The 23,403-nt window shown below is 38.2% G+C and overlaps 1 protein-coding gene across 9 annotated transcripts in view; it reads right to left on the reverse strand.

Moving 5' to 3' along the window:
• CEP78 (centrosomal protein 78) overlaps nucleotides 1-21,900 on the reverse strand; it is a 37,487-nt gene extending 15,587 nt beyond the window's left edge. For 3 of the 9 annotated variants that reach the window (XM_032290880.1, XM_032290881.1, XM_032290874.1), the window contains exons 1-12: nucleotides 21,356-21,900; nucleotides 17,721-17,893; nucleotides 17,553-17,625; nucleotides 16,402-16,505; nucleotides 14,571-14,745; nucleotides 11,795-11,908; nucleotides 10,329-10,393; nucleotides 9,823-9,934; nucleotides 8,439-8,456; nucleotides 6,763-6,898; nucleotides 5,243-5,288; nucleotides 3,337-3,465 (exon numbers count right to left, since the gene is read on the reverse strand). In XM_032290880.1, coding sequence (XP_032146771.1) covers nucleotides 3,337-3,465; nucleotides 5,243-5,288; nucleotides 6,763-6,898; nucleotides 8,439-8,456; nucleotides 9,823-9,934; nucleotides 10,329-10,393; nucleotides 11,795-11,908; nucleotides 14,571-14,745; nucleotides 16,402-16,505; nucleotides 17,553-17,625; nucleotides 17,721-17,893; nucleotides 21,356-21,608 — 1,398 coding nt within the window. In that variant the 5' untranslated portion in view covers nucleotides 21,609-21,900. Of the gene's footprint in view, nucleotides 1-3,336; nucleotides 3,466-5,242; nucleotides 5,289-6,762; nucleotides 6,902-8,438; nucleotides 8,457-9,822; nucleotides 9,935-10,328; nucleotides 10,394-11,794; nucleotides 11,909-14,570; nucleotides 14,746-16,401; nucleotides 16,506-17,552; nucleotides 17,626-17,720; nucleotides 17,894-21,355 lie in introns of all 9 variants that reach the window. The other 6 variants (XM_032290882.1, XM_032290877.1, XM_032290878.1 and 3 more) reach the window with 4 other exon arrangements.
• Between the last annotated feature and the right edge of the window lie 1,503 nt (nucleotides 21,901-23,403).

Below are 23,403 nucleotides of genomic sequence, written 5' to 3' on the forward strand. Positions count from 1 at the left end.
GTTCCAGTTTACAACCTTTGTCTTGATGTTAGTGCTAACAGTACCTGCTTACACTGTTAAAGTGTTCTGGTTTGTACAATAAATTAGATAGGTGGTCACCTACTGCTGTGCCACTGAAAAGGGTGGACAAGTTCAAGTGGATTTTTCCCTTCTGTACATCAGTGGTAGCTAAAAAATCTGTCATAGTGAGAGGGGAGACCCCACCCCATCTCCCTCCTCACAGGCCTCTACCTGCTCCCTCTGAATAAGGAGGGTAAACAGAAATAAAATATCAAAGAACTGGAATCCGTGGTCAAGCAGCTTGCTGACACCACTGACCAGACCATAATAAGGCCTAAGGACTGGGAAGATAACTCCCTTTTCGGTTCCCAACATCTAAGCTATCTATAAGCCTTGAAAGTGTTGCAAAGAATGTTATCGCTACCGGCCAGAGCCCGGAACTGGGTCATGTCCTCCATGTTTGCACAATCCAACCCTCCTCCCCTTAAAGTTGCATCTGCCACCATGTAATTTACTGTCTTTGTTCAGCTCCTGTAACCCTTCCCCTTCTTTCCCTCCCATGGGTGCCAAATATAAATCAGCAAATCTATGAAAGCCAAAGACTGTGAGGTCAGCTGCCTGGCCTATGGGCAATGACACAGTTTCACCTCTGCTCCCCCTGTAGAGTTGTGAGCCCTTAAAAAGGGAAAGCTGCTGCTTCTCGGGGAGCTCAGTGAATGAGGCTGTAGCTCCCCCCACAACTCCTAGCCAATAAAAAGCCACTTCCTTCCTCAGTTTGGTGTTCAAGAGGTTTGTTTCTCACTGCTCCTGCTTCAATAGTTTAATTTGCTTTATGTTTGTGCCAACAAAGCTTTCTCCTCCTCTGGAGCTTGATTCTCTCCCTCCCTCTTTTCTTCTCTTTCCTCCTCCTTTCTAACAGTGCCTAACACATAGTAATATGCTTCAAGGTTTTTTTAAGCTCGCAGTCACACAACCAATGGAAGCCTCTCAAATCCAGACCCAGTGCTCTCTGCATTGAAACCACTGATCCCGGATAACCTATTATCTTCCTTCTTGGTTTATTCCTTCATTTTGCTGGACTACGTTTTCAAATAACAAGAAAAGGTATAGAACAGGTCAAAAACATCCTATTCAGCCCCAACTTACGACTGACAGTTTGGCTGGAGGGGAAAGCCCAGGCTGACAATTATTTGCCTTTAAAACTTTGGAGGTATCTATTTCCAGGATCTATGATAGCTGATGAGTAGTATGATAAAGTCTGGTTTTTATTGTTTTTTAGGTGACTGGTATTTTTCTGTCGGTAATTTCTTTCTTTTCTCAGTATCTTGAAATATCACAACAAAGACTGTCTACTTATATGCATCTATCTAAGGCAAACTTTCTTGATTTTTTTTTTTTTTTGTAATTTCCTTCCATTTTTTTCTGTCTTCTAAGTTTTCTTACAGTAACATGTTAGACCTCCTAGATGCAACCTCGCTACCATATCATTTCTGTCAAATATTTTCCATTCTTGCCTTTCGGTTCTATCCAATGAGAAATTTCCTTAATTCCTAATGAATTTATTTCAACCATTATAATTTCCAAGAGACCACCCTTGCTTTCTGCTATTCCTTTTTAAAAAACACCCTATTCTGTTTTACAGGCACTGTATCTTTTGTTCTTGTGCTTAACAAACCTAAGGATGTTAAGTAGGGTTTTTTCTTATTTTTGTCCTCTTAATTAATTCTGGTCCTACCAGGACATATCTTTCATCTTTTATTTTCCTTGTCATGTTGTGAGTTTTACTCAACTATCAGGTGAACCAAGGTTGTTTTCCATTTAAGAGTAAGGGAGCAGAAGATCACTGGGAGCTGATGACTAGCTTCTCTTATGCATGAAGAAGTGGGTAGCCAGTATGGCAGGATATCCTCAGCTACCATTTTCTAGGGTGCAAAATCCACACTATCTACCCTAGTTCTCCCCAGTTACTTTACTGGTTTTCAAAATCAAATGATCTCATTTCAGGAGAGTGAAGGTAAGGCTGGGTGTCAACTCTTCCATATACAAACTGCAAAGGAGCTCTCCCTATGTTAGTCACATTTCTAGTTCCTTTCCTTCCTCCTATATGCATATCTGAGTATGGAGCTGTTTCTGCAGTGGGGATTAGATTCCCTCTGCGCTGTAGGCTTCCCTATGCATATTTTAGGTGATGGTTTTCCTTTGTTCTACTGCTTCGGTTTCATACTCATTTCCATCTGTCTTCTGTATTTCAAAAATATGTTGAAATTTCTTCAATTCTCTTGACTATTGTAGGCTTACATATTTCAGAAATTTTGATAACATCATTTTATGGGGTTCTTAAAATAGAAAAGAGCCGAGAGAATTCTCAGTGCATCTTGAATCAGAAATTCCCAAGTTACATTTCCTAACCTTCTTGGTCTTTCCCAATGGCTACAATCACTTTTAGAATACAATTTCCTAATCCTCTGGTGAAAAAAATAAATATAACACATTTAAAACAATAATGAACACGACTTAGACATTCTAGGATTTTGTTTTTCCTCTGGAACTTGGTAATAAACCACTTAGGTGCTACACAATGTAGGTGCTCATTTAAAAAAGGAACAATTCTACATTATCTATAGACTTCTCCCTCTAATATTCTATCATTTTTGTAATTAGTTATCTTTTAAAAAATCTCTAATTACATATCATTAACTTTAATTTTAAAAATGAAAATCAGTCTTCATTTTTTCAAAATCAAAAAGTGACTTCCATCGTCACATAAAAATAAGATAACTGCCCTTCCACCATGTGAGGACATGGTGAGGAGCCATCTGTGAACCAGAAAGCAGGCCCTCACCAGACACCAAATCTGCCTGAGCCTTGATCTTAGACTCCCCTGCCTCCAGAAATGTGAGACATAAATTCCTGTTGTTTATAAGCTAAATACAAGTATATTAAAAAGGGATAATTCCTTCTATATTTGTAAGTTTCATACTAAAAGAAAACTGTATTTATTTTGATAAATTAATTGTGGACTTCCTAGCACACACAAAAAAGATAAGGCCTCCCAAAGAGTCCTGAATCAGCTGGTTACATTCATTCAGTGCTTAATTTCTTTGAGTTTATCTTATGATCATTAAGACCTTCCCTAAATCTAATATTCTATGATTCTAAGGAAAAAAATATATTACTGATGACGTTTCAATTTTTATTTCTTAACCATTCAAGGGATATGAGAAAGAAGCAAGGGAAAATCCCATGCAAGCTGTCCAGTGCACTATCAAGCTTTCACCAAAACTAACTGCAGTTTGAAATAAACTTCTCCATATCTTTAAAGTGATAGCTTTGTACCTGTAATGCTTCTTGTTTTATGCTAGTTTTCTCAGGCACTTCATGAACACTTTCTGAGGAATCATCAACTTCTTCAGTTTCAGAGGATGAAGGACTCTCTACTGTCACAGTCACAGGAAAACCTGGTTGCTTAAAGAAAGAGGACAAGATTGCATAATAATATAAACCAAATACCAAATATAAAGAACATCTAATCAAAGTGATCTTTCTGAAGTGTTAAGTTATAAATGTGTATCACTACACCTTAGCCTAACACAATCAATAACAAAGTAAAAAGACACCTATTCTTGCCATGTCACTGACAGAATTCTCTCATACAAGGTTTATGATTAATATTGGAATTACCCGTATTATTTATTTTCTTTTTTCATAAAATCTTTCCAAAAAGAACCCCTATTATTTTATTACATTCTTCTCACATAAACCAAGTGAGGAGGCGGGATAAACATTTTTTTCTCAGATCAACTTTATAGTGCAGATGAGAAATTTATTCTCTACCATTACACACAGTCTTAAAGAAAGTATAATTTTTAGGAGAAAAATCCATCAGTGGACGCTTCATAAAGAATTGGAAGAATAATTTAAACTGTGAATAATAAACACTAGAATAGCCTGTAATCCCAGCACTATGGGAGGCCAAGGCTTGAGGTCAGGAGGATGCTTGAGGTCAGGAGTTCGAGACCAGTCTGGAAAACATAGCAAGACCCTGTCTCTACAAAATAAAAACTAGAATTAAAAAAAAAAAAAAAAACCAAATACATACACACAACTAAAACTGACACATCAAAAACCTCATCTTTTCCTCATTCTTAAGCCAAAACTAGTGAAATAACAATGCAATTCTGTCAAATTTCAATGTTACTAGAATATTGTTCAATATGGTGTTTCTAAATATTTCAAAATTGACTGCATCACAATCCCCTAAAAAGTCCACAGATCAAATGGAATTTCTATTTCTAGATCCTTGAGGAATCACCACAATGTCTTCCATATTCCTACCAACAGTGTAAAAATGTTCCTTTTTCTCCACATCCTCTCCAGCATACATTGTCTCCAGATTTTTTAATGATCACCATTCTAACTGGCGTGAGATGGTATCTCAATGTGGTTTTGATATGCATTTCTCTAATGACCAATAAGCATTTTTTCATATGTTTGTTGGCCACCTATATATGTCTTCTTTTGAAAAGTGTCTGTTCATATCCTTCGCCCACTTCTGAAAACCACCATGGCATGTATGCACCTATGGAACAATCCTGCAGGATGCAGAAAGTACACATGTACCCCAGAGCCCAAAGTACAAAAAAAAAAAAAAAAAAAAGTTCACAGATCAAAAAGAAGAGTGCTGGGATACATAACTATGTAGAACAGAAGTCACAAGAATACAGTATCTACTGCAAGCAATAAATCCTGAAGTACCTGAAAATTCTAGATGGTGGAATGAGATGCATACCCCTACTTTTGGCTATGCAAGAGGCAGTATGGACACACAGATGCTCCTTCATCTCAGTAATGCTTTCTTTTACAGAGAAATTACAGTCTCTAAAAATAACTGAAAAGGAGAAACTGATACTCTGATAGAATTGGCTTCCTCTAACACCATGATGCAGCCCCATGTGTTGGGTGAGAAACAGTGGTCAAATTCGTTTCGCTGGGGGCAACAGCTGATTTGTGGACCCAGAGAAATGACTTCCTTGTCTACAGATGAAACCACAAGGCCTCCATTGTGTGACATATCCACATGACTATACTGTGGCACTAGGAAATCCCAGAAAATTTTAAATGAATTTACTTCAGGGAGGGAAATGTTTTTGTAAGACTCTATTCAATTTAAAAAGCACAGAGAATGATCTTCCACCCTTCCCATTCCAACCCCCTACATATTATAAACATGGCAACTACGTACCTGCAACTGATTATATATGTCACGTGTTTTGATTAATGGGAAACCCCTAAAGAGATATCGATAAATTAAGTTATATTTTGATGTAAATACACCACCAGCTAACACTAGGTAATAACACTTGCTAGTATTATGTACACTATCTATACATAACTATATAAAAATAAATAACCTCAAAATAAGGGCCTGCAAAGCTCTGCTATGGAAAAAAATTGAACAATTTAGCAGAATGGCTTTGGGATAAGTCTCTGAAGATGCATTTCGTTCTTATGTTTAGGGTGGTTCAGATTTCCAATCTAGCTTCATCTGGTGATGTTAATTGTTCTCTAATTTACAACTCCTTGTGACCAAGATGAGACTTGAAATTAAAAAGTATTTCTTTTGAGATGGAGTTTCGCTCTTATTACCCAGGCTGGAGTGCAATGGCGCGACCTCAGCTCACTGCAACCTCTGCCTCCTGGGTTCAGGCAATTCTCCTGCCTCAGCCTCCTGAGTAGCTGGGATTATAGGCACGTGCCACCATGCCCAGCTAATTTTTTGTATTTTTAGTAGAGACGGGGTTTCACCATGTTGACCAGGATGGTCTCGATCTTTTGATCTCATGATCCACCCGCCTCGGCCTCCCAAAGTGCTGAGATTACAGGCGTGAGCCACCGCGCCCGGCACGAAATTAAAAAGTACTTCAAGAAGATATAAAACTGCATAAACAGAAGTGTATGGACTGGGGCCTCAATGTTATAGTTAATGCAATAATAATTCACATTACCATTTGTGAAATAAGTATAGTCATCAGTTGCCTAATAAAAATTATACATATTCCATTTAATCTGAGCAATTGAACAGATATTTTACATAGTACCTATTTCCAGTCCTAGGTAAAATCAATTCTCTTTGTTTTCTTAAGCAATTGTTAATCCCCAATTTCTTGAATACTAAAAGTCAGTCATTTGAAAATTATTTGTAGTAATCTAATTCATTTACTAAGCCTAAAATTATAGTACAATAATTTTAAAAGACTTTTTTGACAAAAATTACTATGAATAGCTATCTTCTAGGTAACTAGCTAAAACTAGTTATATCTGGTTTGATTCACTAAAATGAGAGGCTAGTTAGCTGAGTTAGATTAAGTATAATCAACACTTCCCATCCATTTTGCATTGAACTATTTCCTATGCTTTACAATGCCCACATTCTTAAATATCCAAATTCCTATTTCTGTTCTATAGGGCTTGGTTTAACTGCACGTGCTTTAAATGAAACCTCTTCTCACTTGCACAATTGTAGATAATTTCAGTTTCCTCTGGGCTCCCACAGGGATACAGCTTGTTGTGACAATCACTTGAAACCCTAATTAGAATCATTTTTTGTTTTTCTTCCTTAAAGGATTCATGAGGCAGAAGCCATATATGAGTCATTTTTACCCTACAGATACAAGTGGAGAACTCTCACATAATAGAAGCGACAAAATAAATAATTCTGAATCCCATTTTTATCCTAAAAGATAGGAAATAAAAATACCCTACCTGTTCCTTTTTGCACGTGCTGCAGTACGCCATGGCAAGAAACCAGACACACCAGGTGGTAGAGGTGCGGGCGCATAATATTCTTTACCAAAGGAGTGTTTTCTGCCACTACTTACAGGTTTCTTTGTAGCCAATCCTACTTGAGAAAAGAATCAAGATGCATTAAAGGTCTACAGATTAATTAGCACATGTGCATGCTCTTACAAGAATACAAATGTGCACTTGACAATGACACCAAGGCCATTAAAACAGGATCAATTTGTAAATATCTTTTTACATGGGCCAGTAATGTTTTAAAAATATAAGATGTCTATAGTAACAAGTTATCACTTAAACTAAAATAAAAGCTGAATATATGAGACATGCAGAGCACGAAAAAGTAAATAAAGCCTGTAACCCAAAGAATGAAAGATTATATGTGACACATTTCATTATGTATCATGCAGAAATATTAAGTTATTAAACCTCAGAACATTTTTGGCACCTGAATCTCAAGGACAGAACATAGATACACTCATGACTCCTACCAAACAACCTTCTGAATTGGCCCAAAATTTCAATCTGAGATTAATTTTATCATGTAAAAAATTATCAAAGTTGTAAGACTGAAGGTAGCTCGGTGGTAGGTGAGTCAATGTTGCCCGCCTATAAGTCTGTTGACCTTCAGTGCTCATTTGGTTTTACAGAACACAAAGAAACAAATGATAAAAGAATGAAATGTAAAGTCTTACCCTACATTTCAATAAGTAAAGTCAAGTATCTTTGTGCAAAATACTTGGTAGCAAAAGCTAGACCTACCTATTAACACTTTATTTAAAACAAATAATGTATTAAAATTCACATTTAAATATAGAATTGCTTCTGATATCACTGAAAACAAAGAATACAGGTTTATTAAAATGGTTATATTTATCCTTCCAATCTATTTTACTATGTAAGATCTACCTTAGCAGCATTAGAACAGCATCTACAAGAACATGTAGGTAGTAATACAGGACAAATATTTCCCAGTGTAATTTATTGATAAGCATCACCACATGGTGCTATGGAATTTCTCTAGACAAATTTATATACCTCTTAAAATATACAGGAGCTCTGTTCATTGTGTGCTGTTTTTAATACAATTATCCTCAAAAAATGTTCCTGTGCATTGTTTGTATGTGTAGAAAGTATTTGTTTGTTTGTTTGTTTGTTTTGAGACGGGGTTTCGTTCTTGTTGCCCAGGCTGGAGTGCAATGGCGTGATCTCGGCTCACCGCAACCTCCACCTCCTGGGTTCAGGCAATTCTCCTGCCTCAGTCTCCTGAGTAGTTGAGATTACAGGCCCGCGCCACCATGCCCAGCTAATTTTTTTGTATTTTTAGTAGAGACGGGGTTTCACCATGTTGACCAGGATGGTCTCGATCTCTTGACCTTGTGATCCACCCGCCTCAGCCTCCCAAAGTGCTGGGATTACAGGTGTGAGCCATGGCACCCAGCCACAAATATAAACTGTAATTAAAACCAAACTAATTTACTCATCTTGTTAGGAGATGATGAAAAAATTATAGTGAAAGTTCCTATCTTCTTTCTGCACAAATAACTGAAATATGAATATGACATAATCTATATAAATTATATAACCCCTATACTCACTGATACCTATTAAATATACAGCCAGACATTGATTTGGCTTACCTCTATGTCTCCAAATAACTGAGGCAAATACAAAAAAAGCCCAAGAAATAAAGTTACTCTTAAAATGCCTCAGTGAGCTTGCAAACTTCAGTCACATTTCCAATTTCTTTAATCATGCTAAGAAAAAATATTGTTTTTTTATTCTCATTCAATGATTTCCTATTATGTACCACTAGCTACTAAAATTACAACATTTCTAATATGTTTTATGTTTTATGTCAAATTGTTTTATATCTTAGCCATTTTTAAGCATACAGTTCAGTGATGTTAAGTCAAATTATATCTTAAAAAATTTCAAGTAGCATCCAAATAAAAGATTATCCTGGTGTTAATTATTCGGTGATCTTAATGTACAGGGTATGTAACTAAAGTCACCACAAACCTTTCTCTGTGATTATAAACATAAAAAATTTATTTTGTTTCCTCTGTATTAGTGTTCCTGGTTTTACCCTTTCAAAATTCAAAGTTACTAACAAGAAAAGGTCACTTTCACATTAGACTTGGCTTAACTTATTCCACTGTCACTCATTCTTATCATTAAAAAAAGGCTACTTATGACTAAAGATAATGTGTTCTAGAAAACAAAACTTAAAGACTCTTTAAAAACAATACAAAAATATTGGAACTAGATTATACCAAATTTATATATTCAGGAGAATGTGAAATTTATGCCATTAGCTGTAAGGAGTTTTATAAAGATTTTTTTCATTACCCTTGGTCACAAAATTATAGATAACTTCAAAATTCTAGACTAAATATTATTCGGCAGATTAAATAAACAATATATCTCAAACAATAAGGGAATGCGTGTCTAAAATGTTCCGTCTCTGGTTAATAAATTTACCTGCAGTATTATTTTATGAGGATTACATACATTTTAAGGTTTTTCATCATTGAAAGAAGCAAGGTATTACCTGATTCAACAACTTTGGGTAAGAATTTGCAAGGAAGGAGGAGGAAACAAAGGGAAAAAAAATGGAACTGGGAAAAATTTTGTTTTCTATAGTATGAAAGGCTAATTTTTCATTAACAACAATAACAAAAATCATACAAAAGCACTGCTATACTGTCATCAAAGTGCATCCCAAATTTCAATTACAAAGTATCAAAAGTAATCATCAATCAGAAAACATAGCCAAAATGATGAATATTGTATGAAAAACAAACAAGGGTAATTTAAAAAAATTACCTAGCATCCCTTTCCTAATGATTCATTTACTATTTCTACATTCCATAAATTCTCATAGTCTTATCAGAACAATTATAGCCCTCATAATATGCATGAAGTCAATATTGGTTGTTACTGTCAATAGTACACAATGAGAAAAGATTTTAACACACTAGAACATTAGTAGCATTAAAAAGCCAAGGCAGAAAAGGTTACCAATTCTAATAGTAGCTTTTCCTTTGTAACCGCTTCCTAGAATTATAGTTCTCTTTTTCTGTTTCACAGTTTTGGATGGTTCCTTCACTGATGGAGAAGTTATCCACTGGTACTAGGAGAGAATAAATACTTCATTTCAGTTATAGGTCATTTATGAGGGCTTGATCTTAAATGGAAATTTTTAAGATATTCTAAGTTAATAAATGGTTTATAATCAGCAATTCTGGGACTCTAAAGAATCATATGGTATTTACAAAAATACAAAAGACATTTAATTTGACTGAAAATTTAAGATGGCAGAAAAGTGCCTTAATAGTTTCATTTTATTAAAAACAGACAAAAAACTGGGCACAGTGGTATATACCAATAATCTTAGCTACCTAGGAGGCTGGGAAGGGGGAAGATTGCTTGAGCTCAGGAGTTCGAGGCCAGGCTGGGCAAGACAGTAGTGAAGAAAAACAACAATAAAAGAGAAATTCTTTCTGGAGGAATAAAACATGATATACCTCTGATTTAGCACTCCTTCCATTCTGGAGAACTTTTTTGATAACTGCTTTCATCATAGAATGATCTAAAGTAAAATAAAATTGAAATTACAGTAATTGCTTCCCAATGAGAGGCTATTCCCATTTAAAAACAAAAGCCAACTAATTATTGCTTTTCCCATGAAATTAAATATAAATTCCATATAATGTAATTATATACCTTTTCCCCCTTTCAGTATTCGAACTTCTTCCTCAAAAACAAAATAAAGTATGCCAACACACATATTGTCCCTAGTGACTACTATTTTGGCAGCAGCAAAGATCAAATCTAAACACTTTGGAACTAAAGCAGCTTTAGATACCTCTACATAGGAAATCAAAAGCCTAGATACCTGTCCAGATACTTAGATGCCTAAAAGGAACCTAACATACCCAAATCAAAGTCATGATGTGTCCCCAAAGCTGCTCTTCTCCATAGCCTCCTTTTCTCTACAAATGGTACCACCCAGTTGTATGCCAAATCATCTGAGACTTTTAAAAAAATTACTATTTCCTTTATATCCCAAAAGTCTTGTTAGCTACACCTTGCTTCAACCACTTTTTACCACCTCCAACCTTCCACCCTAAGCGAAGCCATAGCCATCTCTAACTCGGATCAGTGTGAGTCTCCTAACTGGTCTCCCTCTCCCTTATAGCCCCCTACAAGTCTATTCTCCACACCAAGTCGTCTGAATTACTACTTGGAAAATAACCCTTACCAGCTCAAAATCCTCCCATGGTTTTCATCTCATTTAGAATTCTCTAAGTCCTCACTGTGACTTTCAAACCTTACAAGATCAGGCCCCTGGCTAGTTGTCTGACTTCGTAGGATACCAGGCTCTTCCTTACTCAGTACTCCAACCATGTTGGCCTTCTTGCTTTTCCTCAAATACTCCATCCACCCTGCTACCTATGTACCTACATATTCATTGCTTCCTCATCCTGGAATGTACTTTATCTGCATCTTCCATGGCTTGTTCCTCTCTTAATCAGGTCTCTGCTCAAATGTCACTTTTTTAGTGAAGCCGTCCCCTAACAAACCTATCTAATATAGCCCCACCTGCCCCCATCTATCTTCTTACCTTAAGGTATTTTTGCACTTCCTACCATATAAATTACATTACCTATCTGAGCTCTGATATCACTCCCCCACTAGAATGTAAGCTCTATGAGAGCAAGGCTGTTTACTGCTATATGTTTAGTGCCTAAACCAGTATCTAGCAGATAAAAGTATTCAAAAATTACTTGTCAAATCAACAAATGAATGAAATACTATTTCCAAGAATTCGGAAGTTCCACAAGAAGAAAATAACACACTTGGTGGAAGTAAATTTATGATCTAGGTTCACTCCCATTCAGAGTAGCAATCAAGAGCAACTTAAGTATAACTCTTTTCATCAGTAAATTATCTACAAAACATATGAAAGTGCAAGACTATAGCGACATACCAATGAGTGGATTTTTTCTTATATCCAGAATGACCAGAGTTCTATTGGTTTCAAGGGCCTCTAGCAAAGCCTTTGCTCCTTCATTGGTAAGGCCACACTGTTGCAGGTCAAGAGCTTTTGATGAAAGACAAAGGGTCACTTGTTAATTCCATACAGATTTAACATACAGACAATTCCCACTTATTAATGCTTGGAAGACTACTGCCCAAGACTACTCATGGCCAGTTTTTAATCTTGGGTAATGAGAAAATAAAAATAGAAAAGCATATGCATACGCATAGTCCAAAAAAGAAACCCTCTTCTTGGATGTGCCATGATTATCTTCCCTTGAGTACCAATAAATTACTCAACACATTTTACAATTATGGAGCTGAAAAACAACTCTATATAAAACATCACAGAATATCTGTTCACAATTAGGAAGGATGCTAGTGACAGTGTAAACCTCATAGGCAAAAACTGGGTGGAGCTCAGAAATTGCACTAGATTCACCTTCAAACTCAAATTCAAACTCGAAATGACTTAAAAAATTACATTAAAAAGGGAAAAGAAAATAGAAAAATGTAAAATCTGTTAGTTTTAGAATAAAAATGACAAAGAAAGAACATTAAGGGGATAGAAATAATGAATCCAAATAATGTATGAATAGAGATTACACACTAAAAACCTATCAGGAAAAAATGATGGTCAAGAACTCTCCCTCAAGTAAAAGGTTAAAGAACTAAACAAATGCTCATGAATATTAGTAACACTGAGGTTAAACAATCTACTCATTTAAACCCAAAAGGATTATCACAAAAGTACAGGTATAAAAAAAGATTACATCAGAGCAAAAGCACCATGTATACCATTACATTCAAATAACTGAAGTGTTTCAAAACCCCATGTTATCATGTTATGGACTACATGCTTGTATTCCCCAAAAATATATATTAAAACCCTAACCCCCAACAGGGTAGTATTAGGAAGTGGGGCCTTTGAGAGATAATTAGGTTCAGTTGAGGTCTTGAGAGCAGAGCCCTTATCATGGGATTAGTGTTCTTCTAAGAAAAAAATGAGACTAGAGCTCTCTCTCGCCACCAATTCAGGATACAAAAGCCTTCCATAAGCTAGGAAGAATGCCCTCACCTCACACCTGTCTATTGGCAGCTGGATTCTGGACTTCCCAGTCTCCAGAACTGTGAGAAATAAATGTCTTCTCTTTAAGTCACCCAGGATATAATTCTGTTATATGCTTCTGTAACAGAATATCAGAGAATATACCATGAAGCCCTAACTAAGACACCAAAAGACACACAGAAATAAGTCAGATACATGGATCTGATAGAATATGGTACTACCTTCACAAATTCTTACTGCAGAAGAATGAGCATAGGATATAATTATCCAACTAGCCAAATTAATAAAAATAGCCAGGAAATCTCACTAGTAAATCAAATGAGTATAAACTACAACAATTAAATATGATTATGCTTCTATCAGATTGGTGAAGGTCACATTTAAAAAAAAACCTTTAAAACGTGCAGACTCTGTTAACACAGCAACTCTCCTTCTAAGAATTTACCAGAAGGAAATAATAAGAGACATGGGCAAGGACATGTATCAAAGTACTGTTTATAACAATGAAAAATTGGCAATAGCTTATATATCTCAAAGGAATGGATAAGCTAAGTGCACTATGGCATATTAACATAATGGAACTCTGAACAGGCACTAAAAATTGTGGGGTAAATGTAAATTTATTGATTTAAAATACACTATACTGAGTGAAAAAAGTTGCAAAATTCAGAGAGCAATCCCATTTGCATTAAAAAAGAAAAAGCAGGGTATTTCTCATTTTTGTAAAGTTTAAGGTTTTAAAACAGACACAATCCAGTATTTATGAGACTATAATACAGCACAGCATTTCTGGAAGGCAATTTGGTGACATGTATCAAAAGTTTTTAAGAGATATATTATACTGAGTTACTCAACTTTAGTAATTTATCCTATAGAATTAACTTCAGGCTGGGCACAGTGGCTTGTGCCTGTAATCCCAGCACTTTGGGAGGCCAAGGCAAGAGGATTGTTTGAGCCCAGGAGTTTAAGACCAGCCTAGGCAACACAGCAAGACCCTGTCTCTACAAAAATACGAAAAATTAGCCAGCCATGGTGGTGTGCACTCGTAGTCCCAGCTACTCAAGAGGGTGAAGTGGGAGGATACTTGAGCCAAGAGTTTAAGGCTACAGTGAGCAATGATTACGCCACTGAACTCCAGCCTGGGCAACAGAGCAAGACCTTGTTTTTTAAAAAAAAAGTAAGTTCAATGGACACAGAGATGTATGCATAAGGAGTTTACCACAGAGTTGTTTATAATAGAGGAAAAGCACAAACTGTCTATCAAATAGCAGGGAATTAAACTATTTTGCATCAGTGTAATAGAGTACTACATGATACATCATTAAATGAAAAAAGCAGAGTTACAAAATGGTAAGTGCACTACAGTTCTGTTCTTGTAACTCTAAGCACACAAATATATCTGCAGGGAAAAAAAATACTGAAAGTATACACACCAAAATGAACAATTTATCTCTAGGCATTGAGTTCATAGGCAGTAATTTTTTTTTTGGTTACTTGGTATTTTGTATAAAAAATACATGTAACTTTTATAAAGGCTTAAAAGGAAAAAAAACCTATTAGAAAAAAGGAGGCTTTTAAAAAACCTTAGGACAACATTATGGTGCCAAGAGTTCAGCATATTTAATATCAAAAAGTTCAATATTTTCATTTAAATTACCTCTCAGCCATAAATCCTCACTGAGAGAGTCTGCAAAAGCACTCGCACCTAGGTCACCAATGAGTGTGTTGCAATTCAATGTGATGCGCCGTAAGCCAGCCATACAGTCAAGATCGGGTCTCCTATAGCGAAGACTCTCAGCCCAGGTTTCTTCATGCCTTCTCATGGTCTGATACTTCAAAGATTTAATAAGATGAAATTAATACACTTGGATAAAGAAATAGGAACACTGAAAGGAACTAAATACGGCTGATTACATCAGAGCTTTATACACACACCAAGTACATATGCCAGGAGGGTTAACCTGAGAGACTGATTAAATTGATTTTGATTAAGGAGTCCAGTGACCCAGACTCTAGTCTGCCACTGACTAGCTGTGTGACCCTAACCACTAATAACCTGTTACTGATTACTTTATGTAAACTGATAAGTCAGTGAACTTCTAATAATTTTATTTTCTTTATACCAAGTGAAAGTATTGGTTCTAAATTCTATCATTGCTAAGCCTCTAAATTATAGCATTCTGTTCTCTAGTGGTCTCTAAATACTTGACTGGCCATCCCACAAGTAAACATTTAACATGTATGTTATGTATTAATAAACTATAAACAAGGAGTTCAATATACATATTTTATGCATATTATAAACCAAAGAGAAACAAAATATTTTTTAAATGATATAAAAACAAATATAGAGGTTAATATTTTCTTCTGTTAACCTAAGGGATCTCACATATTTCTAAGCGAATACACACCAAATTTAGAGGCCTGGAATATACAAAGCCAGGTTGATATGCCTTAGGAAATTGGTGGGTTGAATTTTAACCACAGGTATTATCTTAAAGGCATAATCAATTCTCTACATCCATAAAGTAAATTTTGGTAACAGGGAATACTGATTTTAAGAGAAAAAAAATCTTATTACATTCTAAACCAACAAAAGATTCAAAGCTCCTATGACTCTGTCAAATGAAAATTGTGTCATTTTCTATTCAGAATGACTGTATAAAAGCAATAAGAGGAAATAACAGCAAACACTTAAGATAGCCAGGCACTATTTCGTATACATTAGTTCATTAAATCCTCAGAATGATAGAGACAGTAGGTTTTCTTATTATACACGTTTGATGGATGAGAAAACTGAGGCACAGAGAGGTTAAGTAATTTGCCCATGGTCACAAGTTATTAAATGGGAGAGAGCCTGGGTTTTAAACTAGGCCATCTGACTTCAGAATCCACACTCTTAACCATTATCTATCCCGTGGAGAGTGGGCTTTCACTGTAAAGGCCCCAAAATAAACATTTTCAGCTTTGTGGGTCACACAGTTTATTTTGCAACTACTCAACTCTCCTAGTATAGGGTGGAAATAGCAATAGTTAGTATGTAAACAAATGGGCATGACTATGTTTCAAAAACTTTATTTACAAAAATAGGTGATAGGCTAGATTTGGTCCACAGGCCATAGTTTGACTACCCTTGATCTATACCATCAAATTACTAAAAAAGGCTTCATGTCAAATTAGTATGTAATTTTATCCTAAATATAGTAGTTATGACCACTATAAAGTTGTTAAGGCACCTTTAAAATTACTGTTTTACACACCATATTTACAGAAAAACATTACTATATTTTAAGTCTCCTGTTTCTAAGATTAAGCATACTACCTTTACTAAATGGTAGAATCCAAGGCTGAAAATTGGACATGTTCTTTAAACAAAGCTGCAATCCTCGTATGTATCAAAAGACAAAAATAACTGCTGTCTCGTAACAAAATATTAATGTGCAGCAATCATATAACACACTTTCATGAAAGTTGGAACATAAAGTTACCTTTAAGATCTTGGCCATGTGATCCGCTCCCTGCCATGTCAGATTACATCCTGTGAAGTTAACTGTCTTAAGAGTGATAGAGTTCTTTATACCTTGACAAATAACTAAAATGAAAAAAAATCACACACACATAGAATAAGATGAAGAGTCTATACAACCCAGTCAAACTTGATTTATTTGCTCATCTTGTATCTTTTCTAGTTTATAGTTGCAGTCTTAAAATCACTATCTACAATCTACCAAAGCAACTGATAGATTGGTACATTCTATGTACCATAAAATATGTCAGTAACAAAGAGCTACTCCATTTTATAGCAATAGTTCAATTCTACTTAGATGCTAAAATTGAATAGACTGAATATTGCCAACTTACTCCCAACCACACAGTGCAGTTCTATATATGTTTTGAGACATCTGAAAGAAAAAACATAAAACTCTTCCTATTTTCATTTCCAACAGCAGACCTCAATCTGTTATCAATTAATAATTTGGTGTCAACTACAAACACAGAATTTATTAGGTGCTATACTAGAGCATCTAACATACTAGAAGAATACAAGACAGAGGACTTCAAACTCTCTGATCCCTCAAACTGAAATACAGGCTTCCTTATCCCTCCAGACCACTATTACACACAATGAACCCAGATCAAGACTTCAGGATCCCAACCAATAGTCATCTTCTGTGATTATTTTCATGACCCCCACCCCCTTCCCCACTGAGTTTGCCAGCCTTTTATATGCTCCTATATAGCACTTTGCTTATATTTCCTATTTTGGAACATATCACAGTACATTAAAGTTGACTGTATATATGTTTTAACTATTTAAAATAATGATTTTTCTCTTTATATCTTGCTATTTCCTCCCCATAAATATTTCTTGAAGAGAACCCCTAAAAGGTGAACAAACACAAAAAACAGAATACCAGATGGTATTTGTGTGGTCTGTGGTTTAACACAAACTTAAGTAAAGTTAGTTCAGATTATATTCAGCATGCCAAGCTTTCATGGTAGACTTGAGACTGGACCAAGGTTTGAACAAGCACATGAGGCAGTAGTAAGAGAAAGGTACAGATGGGAATTAGCACAGCATGTAGGGAAACATGAAACCAGCCTGATAGGACAAGAGTTAAATGAGATTTAAACCCACCTTCTAAACCTCCATCTCCAATTGGACAATTTGCAAGAGACAGGTGCACCAAAGAAGTGGATTTATTTAATCCCTTTAATGAGGGAGAAAAGTTAAAAATGTTACTGAGGTTTTTCTCCTCCAAAAGCAACTATCAAATGTCTACAGGCCAAATTAGAGAATGCTTACCTTTGCTAAAATAGTTAAATCCCTCTCTCTCAGAATCAGTCCATTTAGCTCCAGGTTCTTTAGCACATTTGATATACTTAAACAGCCTTTAAGAGCTTTACACAACTGGAAGCTCACATCTTTGCATCTTATTGCAGGAACACGACTTCTGCAAACTTTATTTATGTCAGAACCTAAAACAAAGATAAAGGAAAGTTAGGGACTTCAATCCTACAATTTATCATTTAAAAACATCTGCTCTGTGCTAAGATATAGAAATGACCCATGTCCTTAAAGTCCTCTTAATGACAGACACATGTAAGCGCAAGCCACATGAGATACACACAAACTACGTACATAGAGGTTCTTATGGAAGCAAAGAAGTTGCACTGAAAGGATGGCTTCAAGATAACCCTGAGCTGAATCTAGAAAGATGAGAATGACAACATGGGGTCAGAGTGGGTGATGCACTAACCAGAGGGAGCAGCATGAGCAAACGCATCTAAGCCTGACACCTGCCAGGCACTGGAAAACTGCAGGAAGAGATGACTAAAGCCCAGAGGTATAGCAGGAAGAGTCAGAAATTTACAGAGGCAGACAGAAGCAAGCCTGGAAGAGCTGGCTATTACCTCACAGGTGATGAAGACCAGGGCTACCACTGACATATTAAGAGTACTCCTAGTAGGTTAGAAAAATGTACCTCACTACTGGAGGACAAAAGAGACCAAGGAAATGAGAAAAAGCTCCTCTTCCTCAAGATGAACTAACCCCAGAAGGTTTGACAGAACACAGCTGGGATTTCAATGCCTCTGTGCAGAACACAAGCTGTGAAACTAATACACACTGGTCCTGTGTGGGCATGCCACTTTAAGCATATCTTTTCCTTTTAGAAAGATCACTTGAACCAAAGAAAGCAGATGAACTGAGGGGCAGCAAAACTAGCTAGGAGCTTTTGCAATAGTCCAGGTAAAATGTAATTAAGGATGCACAAACAATTTTAACCTCCTTTTAAGGAGGTTAAAATCTACAAACTAGACTGACCAGATGCAAGAGATAAAGAAGGTTCAACGAAGAATATCTGAAGAGAAATGGTCTATAATACATTTTTCTTACATTCAGTGAAAAATATTAGGCAAGATCTAGTAGGCTAGCGTTGACTCTAAGGTCTCTCCCATCTTTAATTTCTTTTGGGTCGTGTGTGTGTGTGTGTGTGTGTGTGTGTGTGTGTGTGTTGGACAGGGTCTCATTTGGTTTGTGTGTGTGTGTGTGTGTGTGTGTGTGTGTATGTGTGAGGGTCATGGACAGGGTCTCATTCTGTCACCCAGGCTGGAGTACAGTGTCACAATCACAGCTCACTGTAGCCTCAACCTCCTGGGCTCAAGAGATCCACCACGTCCAGCTAATGCTTTTTACTTTTTGTAGAGACAGGGGTCTCACTGTGTTGAGACCAGTCACAAACTCCTGGCCTCCCAAAGTGTTGAGATTACCAGTGTGAGCCACCGTACCTGGCCTGGTTCCTGGCCTGGTTCCTGTTATTATTTAGGTTAAGTAAAGTCCCTTCAGAGGTAAAGAACAGTTCCTACGCCTGAACGAGATGTAGAGAACAACCTATTTTCAGAAGTAGATGTATTGAACTGTCCTTGTAGAAGAGATGGTGTTAACCCCAGAACCTAGAAAAGGGCTAGGCACACAAAAAGTGGTCAGGTTGTTTTTAAATATATCAACAATCATTTCCTCTCCTGTATCGCACACCCTCCCTCTTTCTCTCAGCTTACAAACATATTCACATCCACATCCATTTAAAAAACACCTTTCAGACCTACAATTATCTGCATCTTCTTTGTGGGTAATCTAGGTCCCTCCCATGCTTTCAAATACCTGTCTTCCCAAAAAGCCTAAATCTTGGGTCCAGATCTGCCTAGCAGACACATTTGGATGCCCCACAGGCCCCTCTTAAAACATTAAAGACAAACTGAGATCCTCTTCCCCCCCCCAATCTCATTCAGCTCAGCTGTGTGTCATGGAAAGATGCTGCTGTGTTTCACTTACAGATGCTGCTGTAAACTGTCACCCACATTTGCTGCCCTCCTCTTCTAACTGGTCACTCCATTCTCTTAGATACCTGAAATCTGGCCCTTCTTTTCTTTTCTTTCTTTCTTTTTTTTTTTTTTTGAGATGGAGTTTCGCTGCTGTTGCCCAGGCTGGAGTTCAATGGCACAATCTAGGCTCACTGCAACCTCCACTTCCCGAGTTCAAGCAATTCTCCTGTCTCAGCCTGCTAAGTAGCTGGGATTACAGGCACCCACTACCACATCTGGCAAATTTTTTTTTTTGTATTTTTAGTAGAGATGGGGTTTCACCATGTTGTCAGGCTGGTCTCAAACTCCTGACCTCAGGTGATCCACCTGCCTTGGCCTCCCAAAGTGTTGAGAGTACAGGCATGAGCCACAGTGCCCAGTCCCAGCCCTTTTTTCTGTACCTTAATTTGGGCCATTAGATTACAACAATTTACCCTCCTTCCAATTTTAATTTGCCTTCCATATGGAGGTTAGAGTGAGCTCCTATGGATCCATCTCATCATCCTAAAGTAGTTTCCCAAAACCTTCAGGATAAATATCCAACTCCGTGACAGGACAAACAAAGACCCTCCCTGTTTGGCCCCCACGAGGTTTCCAGCTTCAACTCTCTCTGCTCTTTCTCAAACCTTAAATTACAGTCCTGTGCCTCAGCTTGCCATACTCTCTCCTACTTCCAAAACTTTTGCATGAACTGTTCCCTCCTGTTACCTAGCTAGCTTCTATTGGAAGCTGCCTCCATTATGTAAAAATTGCTAAGTGCTTGAAGGAATAACAGCATTTTATCACACATCATGGTTGACCTAACATTTTCCGAATAATCAGAGAATCTGGATCCCTAATTATACCACCTTACACTTATAAATGGCTTGTATTTGTAAAGCACTTTACACATTTCTTATATACACTTTAAAAAATGGAGTCAGGCTGGGCATGGTGGCTCACGCCTGTAATCCCAGCACTTTGGGAGGCCGAGGAGAGCGGATCACCCGAGGTCAGGAGTTCGAGACCAGCCTGACCAACACGGTGAAATCCCGTCTCTACTAAAAATACAAAAATTAGCCGGGAGTGGTGGTGCGTGCCTGTAGTCCCAGCTACTCGGGAGGTTGAGGCAGGAGAATCGCTTGAATCTGGGAGGCGGAGGTTGCAGTGAGCCACGATCCCGTCACCGCACTCCAGCCTGGATGACAGAGTGACACTGTGTCTTAAAAAGAAGACAAAGGCTGACATGTATTAACTTCCTACCTGCTTACTTCTCTATCAGGCAAATTAAGGTCATTCAATAAAATAGGTAACATCTGTCCAATGTTTAATGACGTCCCAAAGTGTGCTAAGAGCTCTGCAGGCATCAGCAGCGCAGGGAATCCTAACAATAGGCACATTAACCCAGGTCTCTTTATTAAGTCCACGTTACGGATGAGCACGCTCAGGCCCTAGAGACCTTAAGCGACTCACCTAGCTCGTGAGTGTCCAGGCCGCACACCCAGGCCTTTGCACACATGCCCCAGCACTGGACACCACCCACCTAAAAACCCGCTTCGCCGCACGGACTGAGGGGCCCTGGAGGCGGGAACTACAAACCTGTGTCCCCCAGCCATGGCTGGAAGTAGCTTTTGATGGAGATCAAGGGCAGGTCTTTATTGATCTTGAGGGTGCTCAACAGAGGCTCCCAGTCCACCCCGCGGAGGCGATCTGCGTTGAAGTCCAGCACGCCCTCCCGGAGGCAGGCGCGCACGGCGGGCAGCGGCACCGAGTCCTGCAGCGCGCACAGGTACTCGTAGTGTGAGAAAAAGTCCGCCGCGCTGTCGCGGCGCAGCTTCACCGAGTCGATCATGGCCCGAGCGCGGCCTCGGGGGATGCCCGCAGCGGAGACACCGCCCGCGCCCACCCAGGAGCCCTAGGTCTCCGCCCGGCCGCCCCGGCGCCCACGGCCAGGCAGAGGCAGCCGCCCCGCACCAGGCTCAGGAACAGGGGTTAGGTCGGAAGACGTAAGGCCGGAGCCCCAGGCTAGGCCGGCCCCTCAACACTCGGCTCCCACACTGCCTCCCGCCCCAGAGGTCCTGGCCGTTGGCGCCCGCCGCATAGTCCTCTGAGGCGCGGGGTTTCAAGCCGGTGGGCGGTGCCGCGGGGCGGTGCGCGAAGACGTCAACGCGCTCGCTGTGCGTCTGCACGCAGGCCCCGCCTCCTGAGGACGGGCAAGCTGGCTGGGACCTGAGATGGTGGTCGAGTGAGTTGAGGGTTTGTGAAAGATTACTGATCTATCCGAATAAAAGCGAAATGTGTAGTTGGGCGCGGTGGCTCACGCCTGTAATCCCAGCACTTTGGGAAGCCGAGGCGGGCGGATCACGAGGCCAGGACTTCGAGACCAGCCTGGCCGACGTGGTGAAACCGGTTTCTACTGAAAATAGAAACGTTAGACGGGCGTGGTGGCGTGCGCCTGTAATCCCAGCTACTCGGGAGGCTGAGGCAGGAGAATCGCTTGAACCCGGGAGGCGGAGGCTGCAGTGAGCCGAGTTTGCGCTGCTGCACTCCAGCCTGGGCTACAAGAGTGAAACTCCATCTAAAAAAAAAAAAAAGAAAGAAAAAGAAAAGTGAAATATGGATATAACAACACACTGAAAAAAATAAACATCTGAGGAATGTGTCTGTGCTCGCAGCGTCCAACCAGCACAGAGACTGCACTCAAAGAATGTAGGAACAGCTGATTGAACGTGAACTGCCGTCCATTAAATCTTTTATGCCTGTGTTAATGTCTACAAATAAGCCTTAATTTCCGTAGTTTTTGCATATCTTACACGGTACCTGGCAAATTTAAGAGTGTTTCATGAATTCAGGACTTCATTGTGTTTGTGTGAATCAGTTTGTTTTGTACTGATGATGTTGGCTAACTCCCTGATAACTAGTACTTATTTGAAATAATGTCCTCGGGATTATTTTAAGCACTGTTTAAGTATGAAATTTCATTCTCCTAACATCTCCTCAAGGAATATACTATTACATTCTACTTTACAAAAATGAAACTGACGGACGGGGAAGTTAAGTGGAAGTATCTGGATAATGGACCCCTCCCTCTATTTGTATCCAATTGCTAGAACAATGATAGTCCTCTGGTAGACATAGTGTTTATTGGATTCCTCTTCCACCCACTGCATTCTGGATACCCCAACTTACTACCAACACACACACACATGCACATGCCTCTAAAATTATGGAGATATGGTCACCAGTGATTTTTATGTGCGACATGCTCAAATCGTAATATAGAAAACACTTGTATATTCATAAACCAGCTTAAGAAATGAAACGTTACCATTCCTGTTGAGGAGCCTTGTGTAACCACCCTCCCAATCACAGCTACTCTTTAACTGACCCTGAGGTAACTGCTCTTCTGAACTTGGTATTCATCATTCCAATGTATGTCTTAATATTTCTGCTATTATATGTAAGTAAGCAGTATATAACATTCTATGTTTTCTTTTCTTACTTTATTTATTGTTACCTTTACTAGGTTCATCCATGTTGACATATAGAGCTATTCATTTATTTTCCCTGTTGTATATAGAATTTCCATGTAGAAACATAATGTGTCTATTTTTCTGTTGATGGAAATTTAAATTGTTTCCAACTAT

The sequence above is a fragment of the Sapajus apella genome, unplaced genomic scaffold (assembly GCF_009761245.1).
Source record: "Sapajus apella isolate SASKATOON/1434 unplaced genomic scaffold, GSC_monkey_1.0 scaffold24, whole genome shotgun sequence".
Taxonomy (NCBI): Eukaryota; Metazoa; Chordata; class Mammalia; order Primates; family Cebidae; genus Sapajus; species Sapajus apella.